This window comes from Bos javanicus, chromosome 18 (genome assembly GCF_032452875.1).
Source record: "Bos javanicus breed banteng chromosome 18, ARS-OSU_banteng_1.0, whole genome shotgun sequence".
Classification (NCBI taxonomy): Eukaryota; Metazoa; Chordata; class Mammalia; order Artiodactyla; family Bovidae; genus Bos; species Bos javanicus.
Genome location: NC_083885.1, coordinates 39,892,806 through 39,916,441, shown reverse-complemented (window position 1 = coordinate 39,916,441; position 23,636 = coordinate 39,892,806). Strand labels below are relative to the sequence as shown.

The 23,636-nt window shown below is 40.6% G+C and overlaps 2 protein-coding genes across 5 annotated transcripts in view; both read right to left on the bottom strand.

Moving 5' to 3' along the window:
* Positions 1-23,636, bottom strand: part of HYDIN (HYDIN axonemal central pair apparatus protein) — a 465,600-nt gene that overhangs the window by 398,729 nt on the left and 43,235 nt on the right.
* CMTR2 (cap methyltransferase 2) overlaps positions 1,220-23,636 on the bottom strand; it is a 101,367-nt gene continuing 78,950 nt past the window's right edge. For 2 of the 4 annotated variants that reach the window (XM_061387841.1, XM_061387837.1), the window contains exon 2: positions 1,220-4,763. In XM_061387841.1, the coding sequence (XP_061243825.1) occupies positions 2,450-4,744 (2,295 nt within the window). In that variant the 5' untranslated portion in view covers positions 4,745-4,763 and the 3' untranslated portion in view covers positions 1,220-2,449. Of the gene's footprint in view, positions 4,764-8,802; positions 9,272-11,528; positions 11,573-23,636 lie in introns of those variants that run through there. The other 2 variants (XM_061387838.1, XM_061387840.1) reach the window with 2 other exon arrangements.

Sequence of the window (23,636 nt, the reverse complement as noted above, 5' to 3'; positions counted from 1 at the left end):
CTCTAATAACCTGTTACTTTTGTTCCACTTAGCTATCTTCAGAGTAGAAAAAACTTTTAATGCAAATCTTTTTAAACAAAATAATGACTATAAAGATGGAGAAAGTTCACAAATTTGGATTTTACAAACCCAGAAATTTTCAAAACTTTGACATTAGCATGATATATAAAACCCCCCACTAAAATACAAGACTTTTCTCTTGGAAAACATAAGACAATATTGAAGAAATTAAGTGTATTTTAAGACCGCTTTCTCTGAGTTTGTCAGGAAACACAACTGTGATGTTTAAATTTCCTGGCTGTTAAAAATTCTTTTCAAAAAGCATCACAATTAAGTCAAAAATTTCAAGACCCCCCGAAATTTTTAATAACAGTAACTACTACCTTGACAACCTACACAAATCATCTCATCTTATGGACTTCCTCTACTTTCTTATCCATTTCTCAGACATTATTTTTCCTTCCCTTTTTCTCAGAGCAATTTCTACAGATCACTGGTACCTGTCAGCTACACCCCATTCAGTTAGAATCTTCCTTGAGTTCCATCTCATGTCTAGAGCAACTCTGAATTCAGTAAGCCAGATGAAAAGCAACTGATCCCAAACACTGATTAAAAACCAAATACATTCTAGTATACACCAGTATGTTACATATCCCAACCCAGGTTAACAGTAAAAACAACTGAGCATTCAATACTTATTTGAGGGGCTTAAAGTTTTAATATCAAACCTGGCCCTAGGCTTTCAACTTCATTCTAATCAAATAGTTAAAACAGGTAAAAATAAACTGAGTCACTGTATTGGACCACATTAACCAAGGCATAAAGTCTATTTAAGTGCAAAATGGTTTCCCAAGAGTGGTTTTTAATTCTCTCTTGGTAACCAATTTTCTATCAGATGTCTACCATTACACAACTGTAACAGCTTTCATAAAGTCACCAGTAGGAAATCACATTTCTTTCAGAAATCTACCTCCAACACTCACATCCTCCATATCAAGAACTAAATATAACCTCTTCCTCTGTCCCTTAAGTATTCCATTTCTTTCCCGAAGTAGAGCTTCTGTAAATATTGCAACATTAAGGAATAAATTTTAATGAATACAAATCAGAGAAAATGAAGGAACATTAGATTCCATTAAAGCTTTCCTTAAAAAAAAAGTGTTTCCAAGTTATATTTTTAAATTCCCCTATGATTCTCTTTAAAAGAATGAACACAAAATTTCTCTGCTAATGACTTTATTCATGAATCTATAATGGAACTCAAAATAGAAAAGAACATGAAAAACTTCAGGTTAATATTTATCAACAAAATACATCAAAGAATATTTTTTTATATAACTAACAAAAATCTCTAAAATGCACATGTGAAAATACAAATATATCACCTTATGAAATTCAGAGTACAAAGATCTGCTTAACATAGTTGGCCATAATAGCCTGATTATACTGACACATACATTTAATGCAAAAGAAATCAAACATAACTGAAAAATAAACATCACATGGTTAATCTTTTGGTAAAGTGCTACTTTCATATGGAAAAAAGGATTTGTGAAGATTAAAAAAATGTTCATGTTATACCATCATTCTCAAAGTGCCAAAATTTCTCAGTATTCACTACGTTCATCACATTTGTATGTCCCCAATGAGACCATAAACATTATTTTGCAATTTAAAAAAATTTTTTTGTTCACACATTATTTCCTGGAAGCTAAAATCACCACTCCATTGATAAATGAAACTTTTCACTCATATAAGACTGTTTTAGACACAATAATTCTTCATTGTTTTAAATATGATCTTTGGTTTAAAGCTGTCCTGATAGCCTTTCTAATTGGACTTTAGTTAGTAAAATATTTATAAAACAGCACAGTAGCTTCATTTGAATCACACAAGTAAATTGGATCAGTGGCCTAAACATAATGAATGGCACATATCAAGATGTCTAGAATGATGAGTTCCCCAAATTAGTAACGGACATGGTCAATATTAAAGGAAATTAATGTTGCTGAGGAGTGGCTCATCTCTTTTCATCAAAGACCTCTATCAATTTATAACAGTATTAGCTATTGAGAGAAAATTAGTTGGAAAAAAAATCTAACCTGAAGGCACACAGGTGCAAATCTTAAGCAGATAAATAAAACCAACTAAACTGCATACACACACATGGGTATGTCCACGTATATTACACACTTCTCTGCGTGAGGCTGAATACCATCATTACTTATCTTCTACCATATAGGAAGCTCTATGCCTGTGTGTGTATATACCCTAGAGGTCAAACTAGCTGATGGGTTTTCCAGAAAAAAAGTGAGACTTTAAATGATGCAAAACTTAGCCTTTCTTCAAAATAGAAGGTTTTAAATTAATAGCAAAGGAATGTAATAACAATGGAAACTGTAAGAAGCCATTAAGTTAAATCTCAGAAAGTATGAGATCAACTTCATAACTAAAGGCTGCCGATGATTTCTTCTCTCTCTCCTTGAATAATCAAATGCAAGTACCTTTTAGCAATGGCAGCATTCAAATCCCACAAAAAATCAAGTAGTGCGCCCTTAAGGAGCACCTCCATTGGCACAAACTGTAAAACCTGCTGGGGTGCCTCAGTGTTAACCAAATCTCTCAACAATTCGTTCACATTTTGCAGATACTGGAAAACTGGGTTTGGAAGATCCTGATAACCAACACAAAGCAGGACTGCACAAGTCTTCAGGGGCTCAGAGGATATGGGACAAGAAAATGTGATGAATCTAAAACAGCTGTGGAGTACAAATATCAAACCAGCCATAAACCTTGTAAAACAAGAAAGTATAGGCAAAATCATAACATCTCCTGTATGAAGCTGCTGCAAGGAATGTAGTACGCAGTCCAAAAATAATTGCTGGTAAGTGGGGTCTCCATCATGAAGCAATGAACAGCTAAAAGTCATGAGTGCAGCTGATTCCAAGAGTCGAACTTCCAATGGTATGGGCATTTTGATATTATGGAGAGCTGGGAAGCCCACTAGCAGGCACTTTATCTGGGTGCTGGGTTCTTTATCCTGATGATCCTGAAGGCACTTGGTAAGGCTAAACAACTCAGAAAATATCAATTCTTCAGAAAAAACGTGACAAGAACAACAATGCTTCTGTTTTGGCCTAAACTTATGATCAAAATTCAAGGCTCCTCCTAATGACTTTTCAACTGATTCATTAAGAGCCTTTAAAATCTCACCATCACAGAAAGGAGAACACTTTACCTTTGGCAGTTTCTTTCCCTGTAAAACCTGCCATAAGTGACACTCAAGATTGAAAGCTGTCCCTTCCAAAAGAGAACTTTGCCCAGGGTGATACATAGCATGTTCTTCAGCCCAACTGTCAAAGTACCCTTTGGCCACCTTATCTTTCCAGGAAAGGGTTTCCAGCATTTTCCTTTCATTGTAGGTTTTAAAATATCTGCTTCTCTGCCCAAACCATTTTGTATTTGTACTACAGCCAATATTAGATTTTTTCACTAGCCAGTTATTTCTGGAAAGAGGCTTCAATTGAAACTTTTGCATGAAATACTGAACAGCATAGTCCCTTAAGCTATTCAGCTTTGCTTGTTCCCGTTTTCCCATGCAGTCAAACAGACGAATGTTCTCAGAAATAGTCTCTAGTTGGTACTTATGAAAGAACGTGCAACATTCTTCATGTTTTCTAAGAAAAGATTCTGGAATCATGTGATGGGGAAAGAGAGCTTTCTTGGTCATTTCAGACCCAAAATTCAGCACCATCTTAGATAAAATAGGATAGATTGTCTCTCTTCCCTTATAGTACAGACATACCACATAGACTTCTGAGTTTCCTGCCTTGCTAGTAGCTGGTTTGAAAACATGAACTTGATCAAAAGAACAGTTTAGTAGGTACATAAGATTTATGGAACAATGTTCAAACAAAGTAAACATCTTCAGAACAAAAGAGCCACCATTTCCAAGAGTCATCAGAGCAGTGACAGCTTCACAGTAATGCAAACAAGAGACTAAAGCTTCTTGTTCACCTGGGTTTCCTTGGCAATCAAAACTTCCATCTGCAGTGATCAAGTGAATGGTACCCATACTGTTTATGAAATTCTGAAGTCCAGTCAGATATCTCAAGGTCATGATATCACCAGTGTTATCTGGACCAAAGTACCAACAACGCAAGGTATTTGCAATAAGTCGGTCATCCATAATCATCGTAAGATTGTCATTTGCCTCATGGTAAGGATTCAGAGTATTAGCTACCCAATTCCAATCACAGGGGAATCGATGGGATTTTAAATAGTGATTGAGACTAGCTATAAAAGCTCCAGGAGCTTCACAAAGGTGTAGAGAATTCAGTTTTCCGTTCTGAAAAGCTTCCTGTGGAATAAGTGGAAAGCTGCACAAAATTTCATGAAACTTACACCATGCTTGAGTACAAAGTTCAGCATTTACAGATTTTCTCACATGAGAAATTATTTTCCCAGCTTTGTTAGTGAAAGCCGTGTGCTCATGCCACTCATCCAATTTCTTATCACTCAGTAGGTTTTTCACTTCATTTAGGGAGTTCTTCAAGTCAAGGAATGCACTGAATTCCGTGTGGTCACAGGTGAAAATCTCGCTGGGATCTGGTAACTGCCACTCATTATTAAGTGGTTTGCCATAAGAAAAGTTCTTGGCAAAGAGTTCAAAAATGTCAGCAAGAACATCTGGGCTGAATGTCTCAGGACTTGAACCCAGTGGTTGTTTTCTGCACTTACTCATTTTCAAATCAAATTAAAATCTAGAAAAAGAAAACACACAATTAAGTGAATCAAATTTTATTAGTGAGTGAAATCTAATCCACAGCAAACTGGATCACAATCATGACAAATCACATAAAATAGGTACATAATGTGAATGCAATTCATTACATACTGAGGCAATTTGGAATAGAGAAAGAATAAAAGCACTGATGTCCAATAAACCTAGGCTCAAATTCCAGTGGCCATGGGTAAATAACTTTATATCAGTTCTTCTTTAAAAACTTGAGGTATTATTTTTTAAGATGAGGATGAAACATGTTAGCATACATGAAAGAACATTCATCAGTGAATGGCAGCTCCTATTACCAAAGTAACCCACCTAGTTCCTCCCCAAAGTTCTGAACCCATGGCTGAGACCACCACCCACAGGGACCCAAACACATGCTTAGAGGAAGATTTATCCTTTTGCTCAAACTATTAACAAATGACTTTTAGCTCTGTTTTTTAGCTCCCTCCAAATCTCACTTCCTTCCAGGAGACTCCAGCACCTGAACCCGGCACCGGTCCTGCTATGACTTTTCTGTCCCCACCCACTTAAACTCACCTATGAGGACTGCCAAATATGTCCTCTGTCCAGGTTTGACTCCTGCTAAGTCATGCACTTTGGTGGTACCAAATCACCTTTACAGGCCACCCACCAGCAAACACCCATCACCGTACTACTTGTCAACTGTGGTGAACCTGACAGGTTAGCCTCTCGCTCAACACTGAAACTGACCTACAGTTCACCCTGGTGTGTCTCTAAACTTCAGACTCCTGCCTCATATGATCGGTCAGACAGCTCCATGTTTATATTATAAAATATTATCTTTTTGTTGCCACAAAAACTTAATATACTTTGATAGAATAATTTTTAACTGAAGAAATATCCTTAATGAATATATAAATTACAAATAGTCACTCTACATTGTGTGCTCTAATACTGTCTAAGTAACCAAAAACATCTGTCCACTGGAAACAGAAAGGGGTGCAAGAGAAGGAAGCAAGGCTTAAGGGCATAGTGTTGGAAAAGTTCTAAATTCCAGCAGAGACAGCAATGAGTATTACATGGTACTTGCTGGCAGTGTTAATCAACAGGTGCTTCAGTTCATGACTTCTGTGTTTATTTAGCATATTCAATACATTCTACATCAGTATGAAGATTAACACGGGAGATAAAAGACAAGTGAGCACCACAATAAACAGTAACAAAAGAAGGCTGCATTCCATTAGCATTTACTTTGTCCTCAAAATACTTTTTCATCCTTTTATATTTTGTTTAAATTACTTACAAGTCTGTCTGTGCCATTCTGTGCTCAGTCGCTCAGTTGTGTCTGACTCTTTGCGACCCCATGGACTGTAGCCCGCCAGGCTCCTCTGTCCATGGGGATTCTCCAGGCAAGAATACTGGAGTGGGTTGCCATGCCCTCCTCCAGGGGATCGTTCAAACCCAGGGATTGAACCCAGGTCCCCTGCATTGCACGAAGATTCTTTACTGTCTGAGCCACCAGGAAAGCCCACGAGCTTGCAAACTTCCTGAAGTAACAATTATCTTAAGTCATTTCTGTTTGCCACCATATATTTACCCCAGAATTGTGGATAACAGTCACAATTACCTATTAATGTATTTTTCTTACCTTAGATCTATTTTGGTTTTGTTTTTTTTTTACTGTTAGAATATTTAGACAAATTTCTGAAAGAAGGCAAAAAGGAAGCATTTTCACATTCACTAAAATTTTAATTAAAAGTAAATGCACAAGTACTACAACAAGTTATTCTGTCCTAATTCACACTTTGCTTACTGGAAACTACAACTTTTAGATTTCAACTATATTCTATTTTGGAAAAAGTCTGACTTTAGTCATTAACTTCACATACCAATTAATGGCTGTAAGTAAGCTCTGAAATCTTACCTAAGCTAATAAGTAATTACTTTCACAGGAGAACAACTAAAGTGATTCAAACACTCCACTGTTCTTCCCACCTATACCTGTGGAACATGGACCAAAATTATATATTTATAATAAACTGTATATCATGTTGAAATGGAGAAGGCAATGGCACCCCACTCCAGTACTCTTGCCTGGAAAATCCCATGGATGGAGGAGCCTGGTAGGCTGCAGTCCATGGGGTCGCTAAAAGTCTGACACGACTGAGCGACTTCACTTTCACTTTTCACTTTCATGCGTTGGAGGAGGAAATGGCAACCCACTCCAGTGTTCTTGCCTGGAGAATACCAGGGACAGGGGAGCCTAGTGGGCTGCCGTCTATGGGGTCACACATAGTCGGACACGACTGAAGTGACTGAGCATAGCATAGCAGAGCATGTTGAAAAATGTTCAGGTTGATAACACACACCTTATCTAAACATTGTTTCCTACTACCAAATTCCCAGAATCCAACTGCTTCTCACTCACTCCAGCTACCAACTTTCTGATTAGAAACACCTGTCAACTCTCTTCTGAACTACTGACAGTCTTCTCACTCCTCTTTGCTTCTACCCTTGCCTCCACCATTCTATTCTGAAACACACCCATTAGAGCAACTTAGCAGCAGCAGCAGCAGTAGAGTAACTCTGAAAAAGCTAAGTTAGATTGTATGGCTGCTCTGCTCAAAACTGTGCTGCCATGGCTCCCCATTTCACTCAAAGTGAGTAAGTGCCAAAGTCTTTACAATAGCCTACAAGGCCCTTGAAGATGTCTGTTCTCCAGCCCCACCCCATGTCTAACCTAATTTTCTCCTACTACCCCTTTTTCTCATTGTGTTCCAGCCCCACAGGCTCTCTTTGCTGTTCACTTAAAAGCCCAGACACACAGCAAGGGGAGTCTGGACAGTCAGTCCCTCCACCTGAAACGCTCTTCCCTTCCCTTATCTCCTTCAAGAATTTACAGAAGTGTCATTTTTTCTAAGGAGCCTAAGTTGCCATTCTAATTTAAAATTGCATCTTCCATTAACAATGGTAAAGGTAAGAACTTTGCTGTTTTTTCCTATGACACTCTTTTCCTTCTAACATGTGAAAGTGAAAAAGTGAACGTGAAGTCACTCAGTCGTGTCCAACTCTTTGCGACCCCCATGGACTGTGGAGCCAGGCTCCACTGGAAATTTTCCAGGAAAGAGTACTGGAGTGGGTTGCCATTTCCTTCTCCAGGGGATCTTCCCGACCCAGGAAATGAACCGGGTCTCCAGCATATCAGGCAGACGCTTTACCGTCTGAGCCACCAGGGAATTTACTTATTTATGTTTACTATTTTTTATGTCTTCCCAAAACTACAACCTAAGCTGCAATGGGCAGGGATCTTTGTTTTCTTTACTCACTTATTAAGAAGTAAGAACTGTGCTCAGTACACAGAAAGCATTCAGTAAGTATTCATGGAATAACTAAAGAGGTTTTCCAGGCAAGAAGAGTGGGATGCCATCGCCTTCTCCGAAAGGGATATCAGACTAGCCCAAAAGGCGTGCCTCTGATCAGGTTCTGAATATAAGTCTTAGCTAAGGACTTCAACGTCACTCTAGCACCTCACATAAAACAAAAGCAAAAATGCATATGTTTACGAGATACAAGGAAAAAGTTTTCAGTATGATCCTCTGGAAAAGGTTCCTCTGTCCCTCTTATGAAGCACTCCATAGAGCTTTGTGGCATCATCATTCTGCTACGAGGGTCAGTTTTATCATCGTTGTTTTGCAGAATTGAGTAGGAAGTCATATACCCCTGCCCAAAGCCACGAAGGGAATACCCGCAAAATTCACCGGACTAACACAGTCTCATTAATAGTTGTTACTCCTCCAGTTAACACTTGCAAAGGAATTTTAGAAGAAGTGCCAACAGCTCCACCTCCTCACAGCAACAGCGAAAATAATGCCTAGGGTGTATCCAGCGCCTTACTTTGCGCCAGGGGCACCCCAAACCTCGTTTCCTCTAGGTGGAAATGAGTCTCAAGTTCCATTCGAGCGGCCCAGTCCCTGACCCGGCCCAAGCCTCTGCCTAATTCACTGTAAAGTCGAAGGAAGACCCGGGTTCAGAAAGTGGGCTTGGATTACCTTCGCTCACGCCCACCTCAGCCCCCAGAGTCTAGAGAGGCTGCGCTTCACTCGCTTTCCTCACTCAAGGAGGGCATTCTCCACTTCCACTCCTGGGGATGATTCCCAAGAGCATCGCTACTTCAGGTCTTCCGAGCCCCTGGCACAGGGATGGGAGGTGGCGCGCCGGAAGGTCGAGAAGGAGGAAGGAGCGGCCCTAAGAACACGCAGACCGGAAGCACACCTCCAGTCCGCGCCGCCGCGAGACGCCGGCGGACGGAGGCCCAAAGGCCCTAACACACGCACTGCGCGTGCGCCTCAAGGCTGAGCTGGCGTCTTACGTCAACGTTACGCACGTCGGCGATGCTCGTAAGAGACCTCTGCTCTCTCGGTTTCGTTTCTCCGCTGGGTGCTGAAGCTGGGAAGCGCCAGCCCCCCGCCCAACGGCCGCTATGGCAACTGCGCGCTCACCGAGCGTCCTCTGGCCCCGCCCCCCGAAGGTGGAGGCGTGGAATGGGGCGAGGACAACCTGTCCCAGACACGCTGGCTCCGCCCACCTGGGCCCCGGACGCCCGAGGTTCTCTCGTTTTGCTGTAGCATTTAGCTCTTAGCACTGGCTGAGTTAAAACTGGTGCTCAGAAGAACATGAGGTTAAAAAGCCAAACTAGGGAAACTACAAAAACACTGTTATCATAACATACATATATTTATAAACGAATAAGACAACCTCCCCGGAAAAGGAAATGGCAACCCACTCCAGTACCCTTGCCTAGGAAAATCCCATGGACAGAGGAGCCCGGTAGGCTACAGTCCATGGGGTTGCAAAGAGTCAGACATGACTGAGCGACTTCACTTTCACTTTTCACTTTCACAAGATAACCTCAAAGAAAAATGGGAGAAGATTGAACAGGCCATTCAAAAAGCAAAATAACCGATAAGGATATAGTACAAAGCTATTTGGGCTTCCTGATAGCTCAGTTGGTAAAGAATTTGCCTGCAATATGGGAGACCTAGGTTCGATCCCTGGGTTGGGAAGATTCCCTGGAGAAAGGAAAGGCTACCCACTCCAGTATTCTGGCCTGGAGAATTCCATGGACTGTATAGTCTATGGGGCTGCAAAGAGTCAGACACAACTGAGTGACTTTCACTTCACAAAGCTATTTGACTTTAAAAAATAATAATAATAAATAAGGTTTATTTTCACTCAACTTAGCAAACAGTTTAAAAGATCAGAAATGGCTATTGGTGAGAATATGGAAAACAAGTTTACATATTTTGGGGGAGAGCAAAAACTGTTACTACCTTACAGAACACAAGGCCTTCCCTGGTGGCTCAGCGGGTAAAGAATCCGCCTGCAATGCAGGAGACCTGGGGTTCAATCCCTGGGTTGGGAAGATCCCCTGGAGAAGGGAATGGCTACCCACTCCAGTATTCTGGTCTGGAGAACTTCATAGACTGTACAGTCCATGGAGGAACAAAGAGTTGGATATGACTGAGCAACTTTCACTTTCACTTTTACAGAAGGCAAACTTTAAAATAACCTTGCACCTTAGCCCAGCAATTCCCACTCCTAGCAATTTAGCTTTAGAAAACAACTGACACTCACTTTGGGAAAAAAATGTTTATCATAGCATCTTAATAACATCAATAACAATACTGGAGCCTATTATACAAGGTGAAGTAAGTCAGAAAGAGAAAAATAAATATTGTATACTAACTCATATATATGGGCTTCCCTGGTGGCTCAGGTGATAAAGAATCTGTCTGCAATGCAGGGAGACTGGGTTCGAGCTCTGGGTTGGGAAGCTGCCCTGGAGAAGGGAATGGCAACCCACTCCAGTATTCTTGCCTGAAGAATTCCACGCACAGAAGACCCTGGCGGGCTACAGTCCATGGGTCACAAAGAGTTGGTCACAACTTAGCGACTAACACTACTATGCAGCCATTAATAGGTTATATATGCCAAAAGTGTCATATGAAAATAGGAGAATATAGAACTATATGTGGAGTTTGGCCCATTTATGTCATATATATACGTGTGTGTGTGTGTGTGTGTGTGTGTATACACATACAAATTTTACAACTCTTGCAGTATATGCATCAGTGGAGAAAAGTCTTTTCAAAAAAAAAAATAGTGGGGCTTCCCTGGTGGTCCAGTGGTTAATAATCCACCTGCCAATGTAGGAGACATGGGTTTGATCCTTGGTCAGGGAAGGTCCCGCATGTGACAGGGCAACTAAGACTGTGTGGCACAACTACCGAGGCCCACACACCTAGAGCCTGCGCTCTGCAAAAAGAGGAACCACTGCAGTAAGAAGCCCCTGCTCGCCACAACCAGAGGAAGCCCTGAGGCAGTAACAAAGACCCCATGCAGTCAAAACAAATAAATAAATAATCTTTTAAAAAAGGATGCTAGGACATTTGAATATCTGTGTTATATGGAAAAGGCTTTATCTGGACTCTTACTTCACATAATAAACAAAAACAGATTTCATTTGGATTGTCAATCTATATCTTAAAGATCAAACAATAACTCGTAGCAGAAAATGTAAGACAACATCTTCATGATCTTGAAAGAGGCAAAAAGTTTATAACAGGACAGAAAAGGCAATAATCATTATATTTATATATATATATATATATATATATATATACACACACGAATTGACACTAAAATTAAGAATGTTTATTCATCATAAGACAGCACTGAGAGTGAAGGGGAAATATATATATATATGTATATTTACCATACACATATGTGACAAAGGATTGCATCCAGAGTATATATCGCCTAAAACAAATGAGAAAAGATGTCCCATTAGGAAAATGGGCAAAAGACCAGAACAAAAACTTCAAAAAGATGATATCCAAAAGGTCAATAAACATAAATACATGCTCAACTCCATTAGTCATTGGAGAGATATAAACCAAACCCATAATGAAACAGTTACACACTGACTAGCTAAAATGAAACACTGAAAATATAACTGTTGGAGAGTTTCATGGGCAACCAATGCAAAGCTGTTTGGAAGAAAAAAGATCTTCCAAGATCTTCCTAACTCACCAGTTGGTTGCCATTTTTAGAAAAATTTTCCAGGTATAGTTTTATTCCAGAAAGTTCCCTTGAGCCCCTTCCCAATCAATCTCTCACCCCCAAGAAGCAAACATTGATCTGTTTTCTAACATTATATTTTAGTTTTGCCTATTCTAGATGTCATATATATTCTATCATTACAGTCTGAAATTTTAATTTCCAGCCCCTTTCCACTCACTGTAATTTTTTTTTTTTTTTAGTATTGTAGGAGAGGAAAAAAACTTTCTTTTACTAGTCTAGGATTCTTGGCTTGGGCTCTGTAACAAAAGATAAATTAACAAGAGAAAAGCATATGAATTTATTAATGTTTTGCATGACAAGAGAGCCTTCACAAGGAATTGAGGATCTGAAAGACACTGTTTCTCACACTAGGTTTAAACCTCAGTGTTTTTATACTAGGTTTGATAAGAAGTAGAATGTCGTGGGAAAGTGTGACAAATGAGTCTGAGCTAAGAATGAAAAAGCTGGCTTGAAACTCAACATTCAAAAAACAAAGATTATGGCATCTGTTCCCATCACTTCATGGCAAATAGATGGGAAAAAGTGGAAGCAGCGACAGATTTTATTTTCTTGTGCTGTGATTTCCAAAATCACCGTGGACAGTGACTACAGCCGTGAAATTAAAAGACGCTCGCTCCTTGGAAGAAAAACCACGACAAACATAGAAAGAGTATTCAAAAGTGGAGACATCACTGTGCCAGGAAAGGTCTGTATAGTCAAAGCAATGGTTTTCCCAGTAATCATGTATGGATGTGAGAGTTGGACCATAAAGAAGGCTGAGCACCAAAAAACTGATGCTTTCAAACTGTGATGCTGGAGAAGACTCTGGAGAGTCCCTTGGACTACTAAGAGATTGAACCAGTCAATCCTAAAGGAGATCAACCCTGAATATTCATTGGAAAGACTGATGCTGAATCTCCAATAATTTGGCCACCTGATGCAGAGAGCTGACTCATTGGTAAAGACCCTGATGCTGGGAAAGATTGAAACCAAAGGGGGAAGGGGTGCTGGCAGAGGATAAGATGGTTAGATAGCATCACTGACTCAATGGACATGAATTTGAGCAAACTCCAAGAGATAGTGGAGGACAGAAGAGCTTGACGTGCTGTGGTCCATGGGGTCACAGATAGTTGGACATGAGTTAATGACTGAACAACAACAAGAGTACTAAACTGGGGAAAACTTAACAAGGTATGTTTATCCAGATTCCTCTTGGAGTCCTCCCATCTTTGGAGAGAAGGATGTTTCTTTCTCCTAGGTATAGGGAGGGCATCTCTCACTCAAGGTTCTTATAACCTGCTTCAGAGCAAGGTCAGAATCTTTCCTGTGCCTACCATTTCTTACATTCCTTTAGCTTAAAATATTCAATTTGCCAAGGCACCCCATTTAGGGGTAGTATGTTCGGAACCCTGACTATATTCATCCATGTTGTCTTCTGTATCTGTAGTTTGTTCCTTTTTATTAAGTAGTATGCCATTGTATGGATAGAATACAGTTTAATTTACTATTCTCCTACTGATGGACATGTGAGTTTTATTCCCAGTTTGGGGCTATTATGAATAAACCTGTTGTAAGCATTCCAGTGGGGCTTCCCTGGTGGCTCAGTGGTAAAGAATCTGTGCCAATGCAGGAGACATGGGTTCAATACCTGGGTTGGGATGATCTGCTGGAAAAGGAAACAGCAACCCACTCCAGTATTCTTACTTGGGAAATCCCATGGACAGAGGACCCTGGTGGGCTAGTCCATGGGGTCGCAAAAGAGTCACATGACTTAGTTACCAAACAACAACAAAGCATTCCAGTAAAGTTTTTTTTGTGAGCATATGATGCTGAAGCTGAAACTCCAATACTATGGCCACCTCATGCGAAGAGTTGACTCATTGGAAAAGACCCTGATGCTGGGAGGGATTGGGGGCAGGAGGAGAAGGGGACGACAGAGGATGAGATGGCTGGATGGCATCACCAACTAGATGGATGTGAGTTTGGGTGAACTCTGGGAGTTGGTGATGGACAGGGAGGCCAGGCGTGCTGCAATTCATGGGGTCGCAAACAGTCAGACACGACTGAGTGACTGAACTGAACTGAACTGATTTTCTGTACTCTTGGGTAAATACCTTTGGGTAAGTATCTAGCCATGATATGATTGGGTCATGAAGCAGATCAGGATTTCTCAACCTCAGCATTATTGTTATTTTGAGAATCATTGAGGAAGATTAAGAAACCCCCAAAGAGTTTTCCAAAAAGCTTGCACTATTTTATATCTCTACCCACAATATGCAAGCATTCTGGTTGCTTCACATCCTTACCAACTTTCAGTGTTGTGAATCTTTTTTATTTTAACTACTGATGGGAGTTGGTTGCTTTTTACGTCTGATCCTTAGTAAATATTAACTAAAAGCTATGGCTATTGCTCTTTCACAGGACCAAAGACTAGACAAAGGATATGTAATCCCTTAAACACAATCACCAAGTTCCTCAAGGTTTATGAATATCAGAAACATCCCAAACAAAAAAACTTATAGTGAGTCTGTTTTTACTAAAATAATCACAACATTAACCTTTTTTGAGTACGTAATATGTGCTAACCCCTGAAAATTGCCATTTTTCACTTATTCTTCTCAACAGCTGTATGAGGTCAATATATGTATCATCTCCATTTTATAAACAGAGAAATCAAGGACCAGAGTGGTTAAGAAATTTGCTGAAGGTCATACAGTCAATTAGTAGTGGAGTCAAGGTTTGGACCTAGGTCGGCTGACTACAAGGCCAATCTGTTCCAGAGAGAATTCCTAGAAATTGCCTCCAGTAATTTAAAAACCACTTTATAGTCCACATTCATGGCCAGAAATGCTTATAGTAGGCCAGTAATTTTTTTTAAAGATGAGTTTTATTCATTTTGTCCTAAAAGCAGGAAGATGGATTGTTGCTAATTTGGAGGGAATAGATGAAATGTTACGCATGAATTATATTAATATTTAAAACTTTAAAGAATTGAAAGAAAATCACCAGGCCCTGTACTAATTTGCACATTTATATTAAAATGCACAGTTATGTGAATGCATTTAGTATCAACTTTTAAAAATATTTTTTAATGATCATACACAGTGTCTGAGTGCAAGCCAGGTACAGCTGGTTATTCTTTCCAGTTCCTAAGAGTTCTTTACGTCTTCAATTGGCATGATACAACATAAGTAGCATACAAGAATTAAAACAACTGGCTTCCCAGCCTCTACTCTGATTATAATTCTCTGTCAAAGCAAACAAAACATAAACTGCCTCTGTGATCATTTATCACCAATCGACTTGCTGAGTCTCTAATTACATCCTCAGATTCTTCGAGGCGACAATGTACAAATCGTGGTTCCAAAACCCCAGAGGGAGTTTTCTGGGGTAATAGAAATGCTCTGTATCTTGATAGGGGATTTAGGTTAAGAGGTATATATATTTGTCAAAAGTCATCAAATGGTACAATTCAGATTAGCATTCCACTAAATAAAAATTTTGCTTTATAAAAAAGAGTCATAAACAAATATTGAGCTTTAGGTTAACCATTTGCATGCTGAAGTGTTTAGGGGAGAAGTATATTATATCTGCACCTTACTTTGAAATGTACTACACAGAAGATGAGTTGGTGGATGAATAGAAGGATGGATCAATGATAAAGTTAGTATAGCAAAATGTTCACAACTGTAAAATCTAGGTAGTGGACACATAATTTTTTCAGCTTTTCTCTATTAAAATTTTTCATAATAAAATATTGAGGGAAATAGAGATTCGTATCACAAAAGACAAAAATGGCATCTCTTTCCATAAAAAAACAAATAGAGGAACCTCCCTGGTGGTCCGGGCTTCCCTGGTGGCTCAGACAATAAAGAATCTGCCTGCAATGCAGGAGACCTGGGTTCGATCCCTGGGTTAGGAAGTTCCCCGGGAAGAGAGCATGGCAACCTATGCTCTATGTCCATGGAGAATCCCCATGGACAGAGGAGCCTGGCGGGCTGCAGTCCATGATGTCGCACGGAGTCAGACACGACTGTGTGAACAAGCACAGCACAGCACCCTGGTGGTCCAGCAGCTAAGATCCATGCTCCCAGTGCAGGGGGCCCAGGTCTGATCCCTGGTCAGAGAATTAGATCCCACAGGCCATAACTAAGAGTTCAAATGCCACAACTAAATATTTCTCATACTGCAACTAGACATCCCTCATGCCACAATGAAGATCAAAGACTGCACATGCCACAACTGGGACCTAGTGCAGCCAAATAAATATTTTACAAATAAATATTTTTACATTAAAATAAATATATATATATATATATATATATATATATATATATTTTTTTTTTCAAGCCAGGCTTCAATAATATGTGAACCGTGAACTACCAGATGTTCAAGCTGGTTTTAGAAAAGGCAGAGGAACCAGAGATCAAATTGCCATCATCCACTGGATCATCGAAAAAGCAAGAGAGTTCCAGAGAAACATCTATTTCTGCTTTATTGACTATGCCAAAGCCTTTGACTGTGTGGATCACAATCAACTGTGGAAAATTCTGAAAGAGGTGGGAATACAAGACCACCTGACCTGCCTCTTGAGAAACCTGTATGCAGGTCAGGAAGCAACAGTTAAAACTGGACATGGAACAACAGACTGGTTCCAAATAGGAAAAGGAGTACATCAAGGCTGTATATTGTCACCCTGCTTATTTATCTTATATGCAGAGTACATAATGAGAAATGCTGGACTGGAGGAAGCACAAGCTGGAATCAAGATTGCTGGAAGAAATATCAATAACCTCAGATATGCAGATGACACCACCCTTATGGCAGAAAGTGAAGAGGAACTAAAACGCCTCTTGATGAAAGTGAAAGAGGAGAGTGAAAAGTTGGCTTAAAGCTCAACATTCAGAAAATGAAGATCATGGCATCTGGTCCCACCACTTCATGGGAAATAGATGGGGAAACAGTGGAAACAGTGTCAAACTTTATTTTTCTGGGCTCCAAAATCATTGCAGATGGTGATTGCAGCCATGAAATTAAAAGACGCTTACTCCTTGGAAGGAAAATTATGACCAACCTAAATAGCATATTAAAAAGCGGAGACATTACTTTGTCAACAAAGGTCCGTCTAGTCAAGGCTATGGTTTTTCCAGTGGTCACGTATGGATGTGAGAGTTAGACTATAAGGAAAGCTGGATGCTAAAGAGTGATGCTTTTGAACTGTGGTGTTGGAGAAGACTCTGAGAGTCCCATGGTCTGCAAAGAGATCCACCCAGTCCATCCTAAAGGCAATCAGTCCTGAATACTCATTGGAAGGATTGATGTTGAAGCTGAAACTCCAATACTTTGGCCACCTGATGTGAAGAGCTGACTCATTTGAAAAGACCCTAATGCTGGGAAAGATTGAAGGCGGGATGAGAAGGGGATGACAGAGGATGAGATGGTTGGGTGGCATCACTGACTCAATGGACATGAGTTTGGGTAAACTCCAGGAGTTGGTGATGGACAGGGAGGCCTGGCATGCTGCAATCCATGGGGTCGCAAAGAGTCGGACACGACCGAGCGACTGAACTGAACTGAAAGAAGGAGGAACTGGAAGGGAAAAGAGACTTTAATTTTTTCCTTAAAAGGCTGCTATTATTTGGGTAGAGGAAGTCCCAGCCTAGCTCAGAAAAATAACACAGGTGGAAAAACAGGCAAGAGGAAGGATGATTGCTCAAAACGGATAGAAACTTAATAAGATTAAAATGCTATATAGGTAGTGTCTTAGTCACTTTAGGCTGCTATAACAAATACCCTACACTAGGTATCTTAAACAACAGAACTTTGTTTCTCACAGTACTGGAGGCTGGAGTCTGAAATCAAGGTGTGGGAAGATTGGTTCCTGGTGAGGGCTCTCTTCCTGGCTTGCAGAAGGCTGCCTTCTCACTGTGTCCTCACAAGACACAGAGAGAGTGGGTCAGCTTTCTGGTCTCTTCATAAAGGGCACTAATCCCATCATGGGGATCCCCACCCATCAACTCATCTAAACCTAGTGTTAGGTGCTCAGTCCTGTCCCTAAACCTAATTGCCTCCCAAAGGCCCCATCTCCAAATAGCATCACATTGAGGAGAAGGGCTTCAAAATATGAATTTTGTGGGGATACAATTCAATCCACAGCAGGCAGTGAAGAACCAGAGTAAGCTGAGGTGCCAGAATTTGCAGCAACTAGAAATCGTCAAGAAGAAAAAAAATAACTGTTTGGTACTTACAGAGTAAGGGATGATAGAGGAATAGCCAAGCAGAAATATCGTGGAAGGAGTTTGAAATCAATGGGTGACTGAAGTTCAGGTGAGAAAATTAATCTGAGGTTAACTCTCAAGCTTGTGAATTAAGTAAGTACTTTGTTATTATTTATTATTAACAATCAATGTGATACTTAACTTAGAAGTGAGACCAATACCAAAAGTTATTAAAGCACTAACCCTGGGGATTCTTATTGTTAATAGCTCACCTAACACTGTCCCTACTTGGGCTCAATATGGCTTCTCTTTTTGAATGGTTAAGCCTTTATCAGCTCTACCATCTGAGTGTCTAGGTTAAAATCTTCACAAACAAGCTTTGTGACTTGGGGCAAGGAAGATCTCCAAGGGTCACACTGAGGATTAACAAATGAATATAAAGCACTTAGTGTAGGTTTTTGCACTTAGTATCTGATAAATGTTAGCTGCTCCTGGGGGTGGGGGGGGGGGTGGGGGGAAATCTGTTCTTTTCTGGAAGATAGGGTACAGACCTTCCTTTTAGGATTTTCCTTCTTTCACTATTTCTTTTTACATTCAAAACCCATAACAGAGCAGGAGAGGAAAAGAGGGAGGGAGATGAAGGAAGAGAAAATGAAAACTGAGAAGACAATTGAGACCAAATTATTTCATATCTGTCACTGAGAAGCTGTCAAATGTATTCACTGTCTTTAACAATGTGGGCAGGTTTCAAAGAATGGAAAGAGGACCAGCTTTGTAAAATTAATGAACACACAAATCAGCATGCCTGCTGCTCAAAAACACAGAGGAGAATGATAAAGGCAAGTGGCAGAAGCTTTATACTGCCTTACCATTTGTGTAATGTTTAAAAACACATGAAAAAAATCTGCTTCTCGTTTATTGATACAAATGTAGGGAAAATATAAAACCACAGAGGAGGAAGATGCACACTGTAACTTTCAGAGAGTGGTAAGCTCTGGGAAGACAGAAGGGATGAGAAAGAGGCACAAAAGGGACCTCAACTGCATCCACAATGTTTTTACTCTTATTATTAAGTTCTGAAGCAGTGGCAAAATGCTAGCACTTCAAAAAATCTAAGTAGTAGATACACCGGTGTTATATTATTCTCTTTACGTCTTTGAATGTTTGAAATATTTCCCAGAACTTTTAAGCATAAAAAAAGAGGACAATCTGCCTCATGCTTAAATCCATTCAAACTCCCACACACTGTAGAAATCCATTTGCTCAATGAAATCATAAGTATGAATGATTTTCAGGAATGAGTATGCGTCTCAGATTCAATTTGAAAAGAGTATAATGAATCTATTAAAAATAGGTTATGTTTTGTGTTATGTTTACATTATCAAAATAGACTTCAATTCTGATATCTGGGTTGAATTACACATATTACCATATTATTGAGTTTTTCTTGCATTTTATTTTACTAACAATTGATAGTAATACCACATTACAATTTTGGGGTGCTTTGTAATTAACAAATCGATGGTGTATACTTTAAGATCACCCTGGGTTTCATCACGGGGGCAAATGCTGATTGATGGTGCCTGCTCTGAATACTGTGTTGAGTCAGTTGTGAAACCACATCTGGGCCCTGCTGGACTAGCAGTGATCAGCTAGGCAGGGCAGGGTGTCAAGGGCAGGGTGGTAGAATCGGGGGGCCCTGTGTGTCCCACTGGTACTCCTGACACTTTCCTGATTCTCCTTCTGCCTCTCTCACTGCTCCTTCTCTGTTTCCCTTCACCTACCCTTTCTATCTTGGTGCTTCCAAGTACTCACCCCCCTTCATTCCCCTTGATCTCCCCTCAGCCTGCAAGAATCCCTGGCTGATTTCATCTTCATCCACAGCAACCCTCCATGTGATGAGTCCCTCCTCTTCTGTTTTCCTATGAAACCTTCCCAGATCCATCTGGGCCAGGTAAGACGCCTCCCTTCATCCCCATGGCACGCACAGAGCATTTATCTCTAAGTATGCCAGCTATTTGCTTACCCATTTATCTCTGCTATTGGGCTTTGAAAGAACAAGGCTGGGTCTTATTGATCTCTCTCTCCCAGCTTCTGGCACATAGTGAGCAATCGATAAATGTTTGTTAAATGAAAGAACGATTTAATGAATGGTGTCCTTATTTTTCAGAAAAGGAAACAGACTCAGAAGTTGGGATTTTCTCAAGGTTATCCTTCCTCCAAAACATTCCCATCTTTCCTCTAGAACAGAGGTTGACAAACATTTTCTGTAAAAAGGCCAAATAGTAAATATTTTCAGCGTTGTGGGCCATAAGGCCCCTGTCACAACCATTTAACTCTGATGTTACAGCTGGAAAGCAACCACAGACATAGCTGTACTGAAATGCATTTGTTACACAGGCAGGCAGTGGGCCAGATATGGCCCATGGGCCATAGGTTGGGGACCTTGCTGTAGAAGATAGTAAGTAGACACTCCTATGTGTCTAGTTCCTTCACTAAACATCCTCTCTGTCTCATCCCGAATCCCAGCATCCTGATTCCACCTCCACAGTCTCTGCTGGACTCACATGAACAATCCCTTCACACCTCCAAGCCCAGGAGCTGAGGAAGGCTCATGAGAGAACCAACTAAGGAGGCAAGGAGCTTTTTGAAAATGACTCTCAGGAGACCTAGAGGAATCCAAGACCAACTTATCCACAACCTTCTTGATCACCCACTTTGAATCCCCTTTCAGTTCAGTTCAGTCACTCAGTCATGTCCAACTGTTTGTGACCCCATGGACTGCAGCTTGCTGGGCTTCCCTGTACATCACCAACTCGCAGAGCTTGCTCAAACTCATGTTCATCGAGTCAGTGATGCCATCCAACCATCTCATCCTCTGTTGTCCCCTTCTCTTCCTGCCTTCAATCTTGTCCAGCATCTAACTCAATGAAACTATGAGCCATGCAGTGTAGGGCCACCCAAGATGGACGGGTCATAGTGGAGAGTTCTGACAAAACGTGGTCCTCTGTAAAAGGGAATGGCAAACCACTTCAGTATTCTTGCCTTGAGAACCCTATGAACAGTATGAAAAGGCAAAAAGATATGATACTGAAAGATGAGCTCCCCAGGTCGGTAGGTGCCCAATATGCTACTGGAGAAGAGTGGAGAAATAACCTCAGAAAGAATGAAGAGAGGGAGAGGGAGTCAAAGCAAAAACAATGCCCAGTTGTGGATGTGACTGGTGATGGAAGTAAAGACCGATGTTGAATCCCCTTAACATTTTGAAGAGAAGAGGTACATTTCTTGGCCTTCCCTGGTAGCTTGGATGGTAAAGCGTCTGCCTACAATGCGGGAGACCTGGGTTCAATCCCTGGGTCGGGAAGATCCCCTGGAGAAGGAAATGGCAATCCACTCCAGTATTGATGCTGGAAAATCCCAGGGATCGAGGAGCCTGGTGGGCTACAGTCCATGGGGTCGCAAAGAGTCAGACACCACTGAGCGATTTCTCTTCACTTCACTTCACTTCAGTAGACAAAGAAGAATATGGAACAAACTCCCTTCTATTTCCCTGATTCCCTGTCTGTATTTCCAAGTGACTAGTTTTTTTCTTTTCCAGAGACTTTGGACTTCTCCCATTCTTCTCGTATTTCCTACCCTATCATCACAGGAGATGACCTCATCTCCTCCCTCACAAATGAAACAGAAGCCATCAGGAGAGAACTCCTTCAGAATTCTGCCACTCATCCCAAACTTGTCTGTACCCACTCTCTGATCTTCCTGTCATAATTCAATAGAAGTCTAAGACTAACCCCTCCTCTGTGTCCCAGGTCTTTCCACCTTATCAGGGGACCTGATTCAATCAATCATTTCCCTCTCCTGTATCTCTCTCGCTGAACTGCATGCCATAGGCACAGAGGAGCCTCTCCCCCGACCCTCTCTTCTGCTTCCATCAACATTTACATATGCATGTCTCTACCATCTTGAAAATAAGTCTCTCATACTCATGTTTTGCTTCAATCATTGTCCTATCTCTCCGCTACCTCCTTCATGGCCAAAGTTCTTGAAAGAGTTGTATGCTTATGGCTTTCATGTCATCACCTCCCAGTAATTCTTCAGCTCATGAAAAATGTGTTTCTCTTCTTTTATATGCCTTAAAGTCTCTCACTGAAGATCTGAAATAACCTCCATTATTGCTACATCCAACCTGGACTTCTTTGCCCTCATCTTTACTGAATTCCTGGCACTAATCAACCCTGTGGTCTTCCTTCTTTGAACATTCTCTTCCTGTGACTTTGGTGACAACACAACCTCCTGGTTTTCCTCCTATGCTCCTTCTTCCTTCAACTTCTTTGTGGGCTCCAGTACCTCCGGCTATGCATTATATGTTGGTGTCCCCAGAGTTCTCCACTAGGCCTTCCACTCTTCTCAGTCTACATGCCCCGATAAGGTGGCTCATTGATCTCCAGGCAATCCTTAAATAAGCTGATGACTGTTTGAGTTACTTCTTTAACCCAGAGCTCACTGCTGAGGCTAGAGCCAGCTGGCCAACTGCTTAACAGAATTAGAATTGTCCCTCTTCTCTTTTATTTACCATATGCAGTCCCATCTTAAAAAGCATTATCCTTGGAGCATAGGGGATTTTTTTTTTTTTTTTTTACAGCAGTGAAACTATTCTGTAGGATACTATAATGACCCAAGACATGATGCATGTCAAAACCCATGGAATTGTATGACACAAAGAATTAACCCTAATATAAATTAGAGACTTTAGTTAATAATATTGTACCAGTATTGGCTCAGTTGTAGCAAATATACCACACTAATGCAAGATGTTAATAAGAAAGGAAACCCTGAGAATAGGGGAGAGAGAACTCTGTACTACTTGCTCAATTTTCAGGAAACCTAAACTGCCTTTAAAAAATAAAATCTGTTAATTAAAAAAAGCATTATCTTGACCCCACCATCCCAACCAGTTACCTCCTCTTTTCTTTGCCTCAAATACAACAGCATTTCTTAAATTCTGTCCAATTTAAAACTGTCTCTTAAATTCTCTCCAGTCAAGCTTTCAACTATACAACTCCACTGAAACAGCTCTTGTTAAGGTCACCTGTGACTCCTGCATTGCCAAAGGCGGGGGACAATTTTCAAGTCTCATCTTATTCTGGTCTCTCAGCTACACTGGCCACAGTTCATCACCTACTTTTCCTGAACACCCACCCTTCCCTTGGCTTTCCTGACACCACCACCTTCTGGTTTACCTCCTTCCTCACTGACTTTCACGCTTAGTATTCTTTGTTCATTTCTCCTTTCTCTTGATTCTTAACAGTGAGATTAACCATAGCTCATTCCTTGACCTTCTCTACACTAATTCCCTGAGTGATCTCATCCAATCTCAAGCCACAAATATTACCTCTACCTCTATGATTCCTAGATCTATATCTCCAACCTAGATCTCTCTTCCAACCTCTAGTCTCTTATATACAAAACTAGCCACTCAGTACCTCCACTTGAATGCATCCTAGGCATCTCAGATTTCACTGAGATCCAGTTCCAGTCCCAAA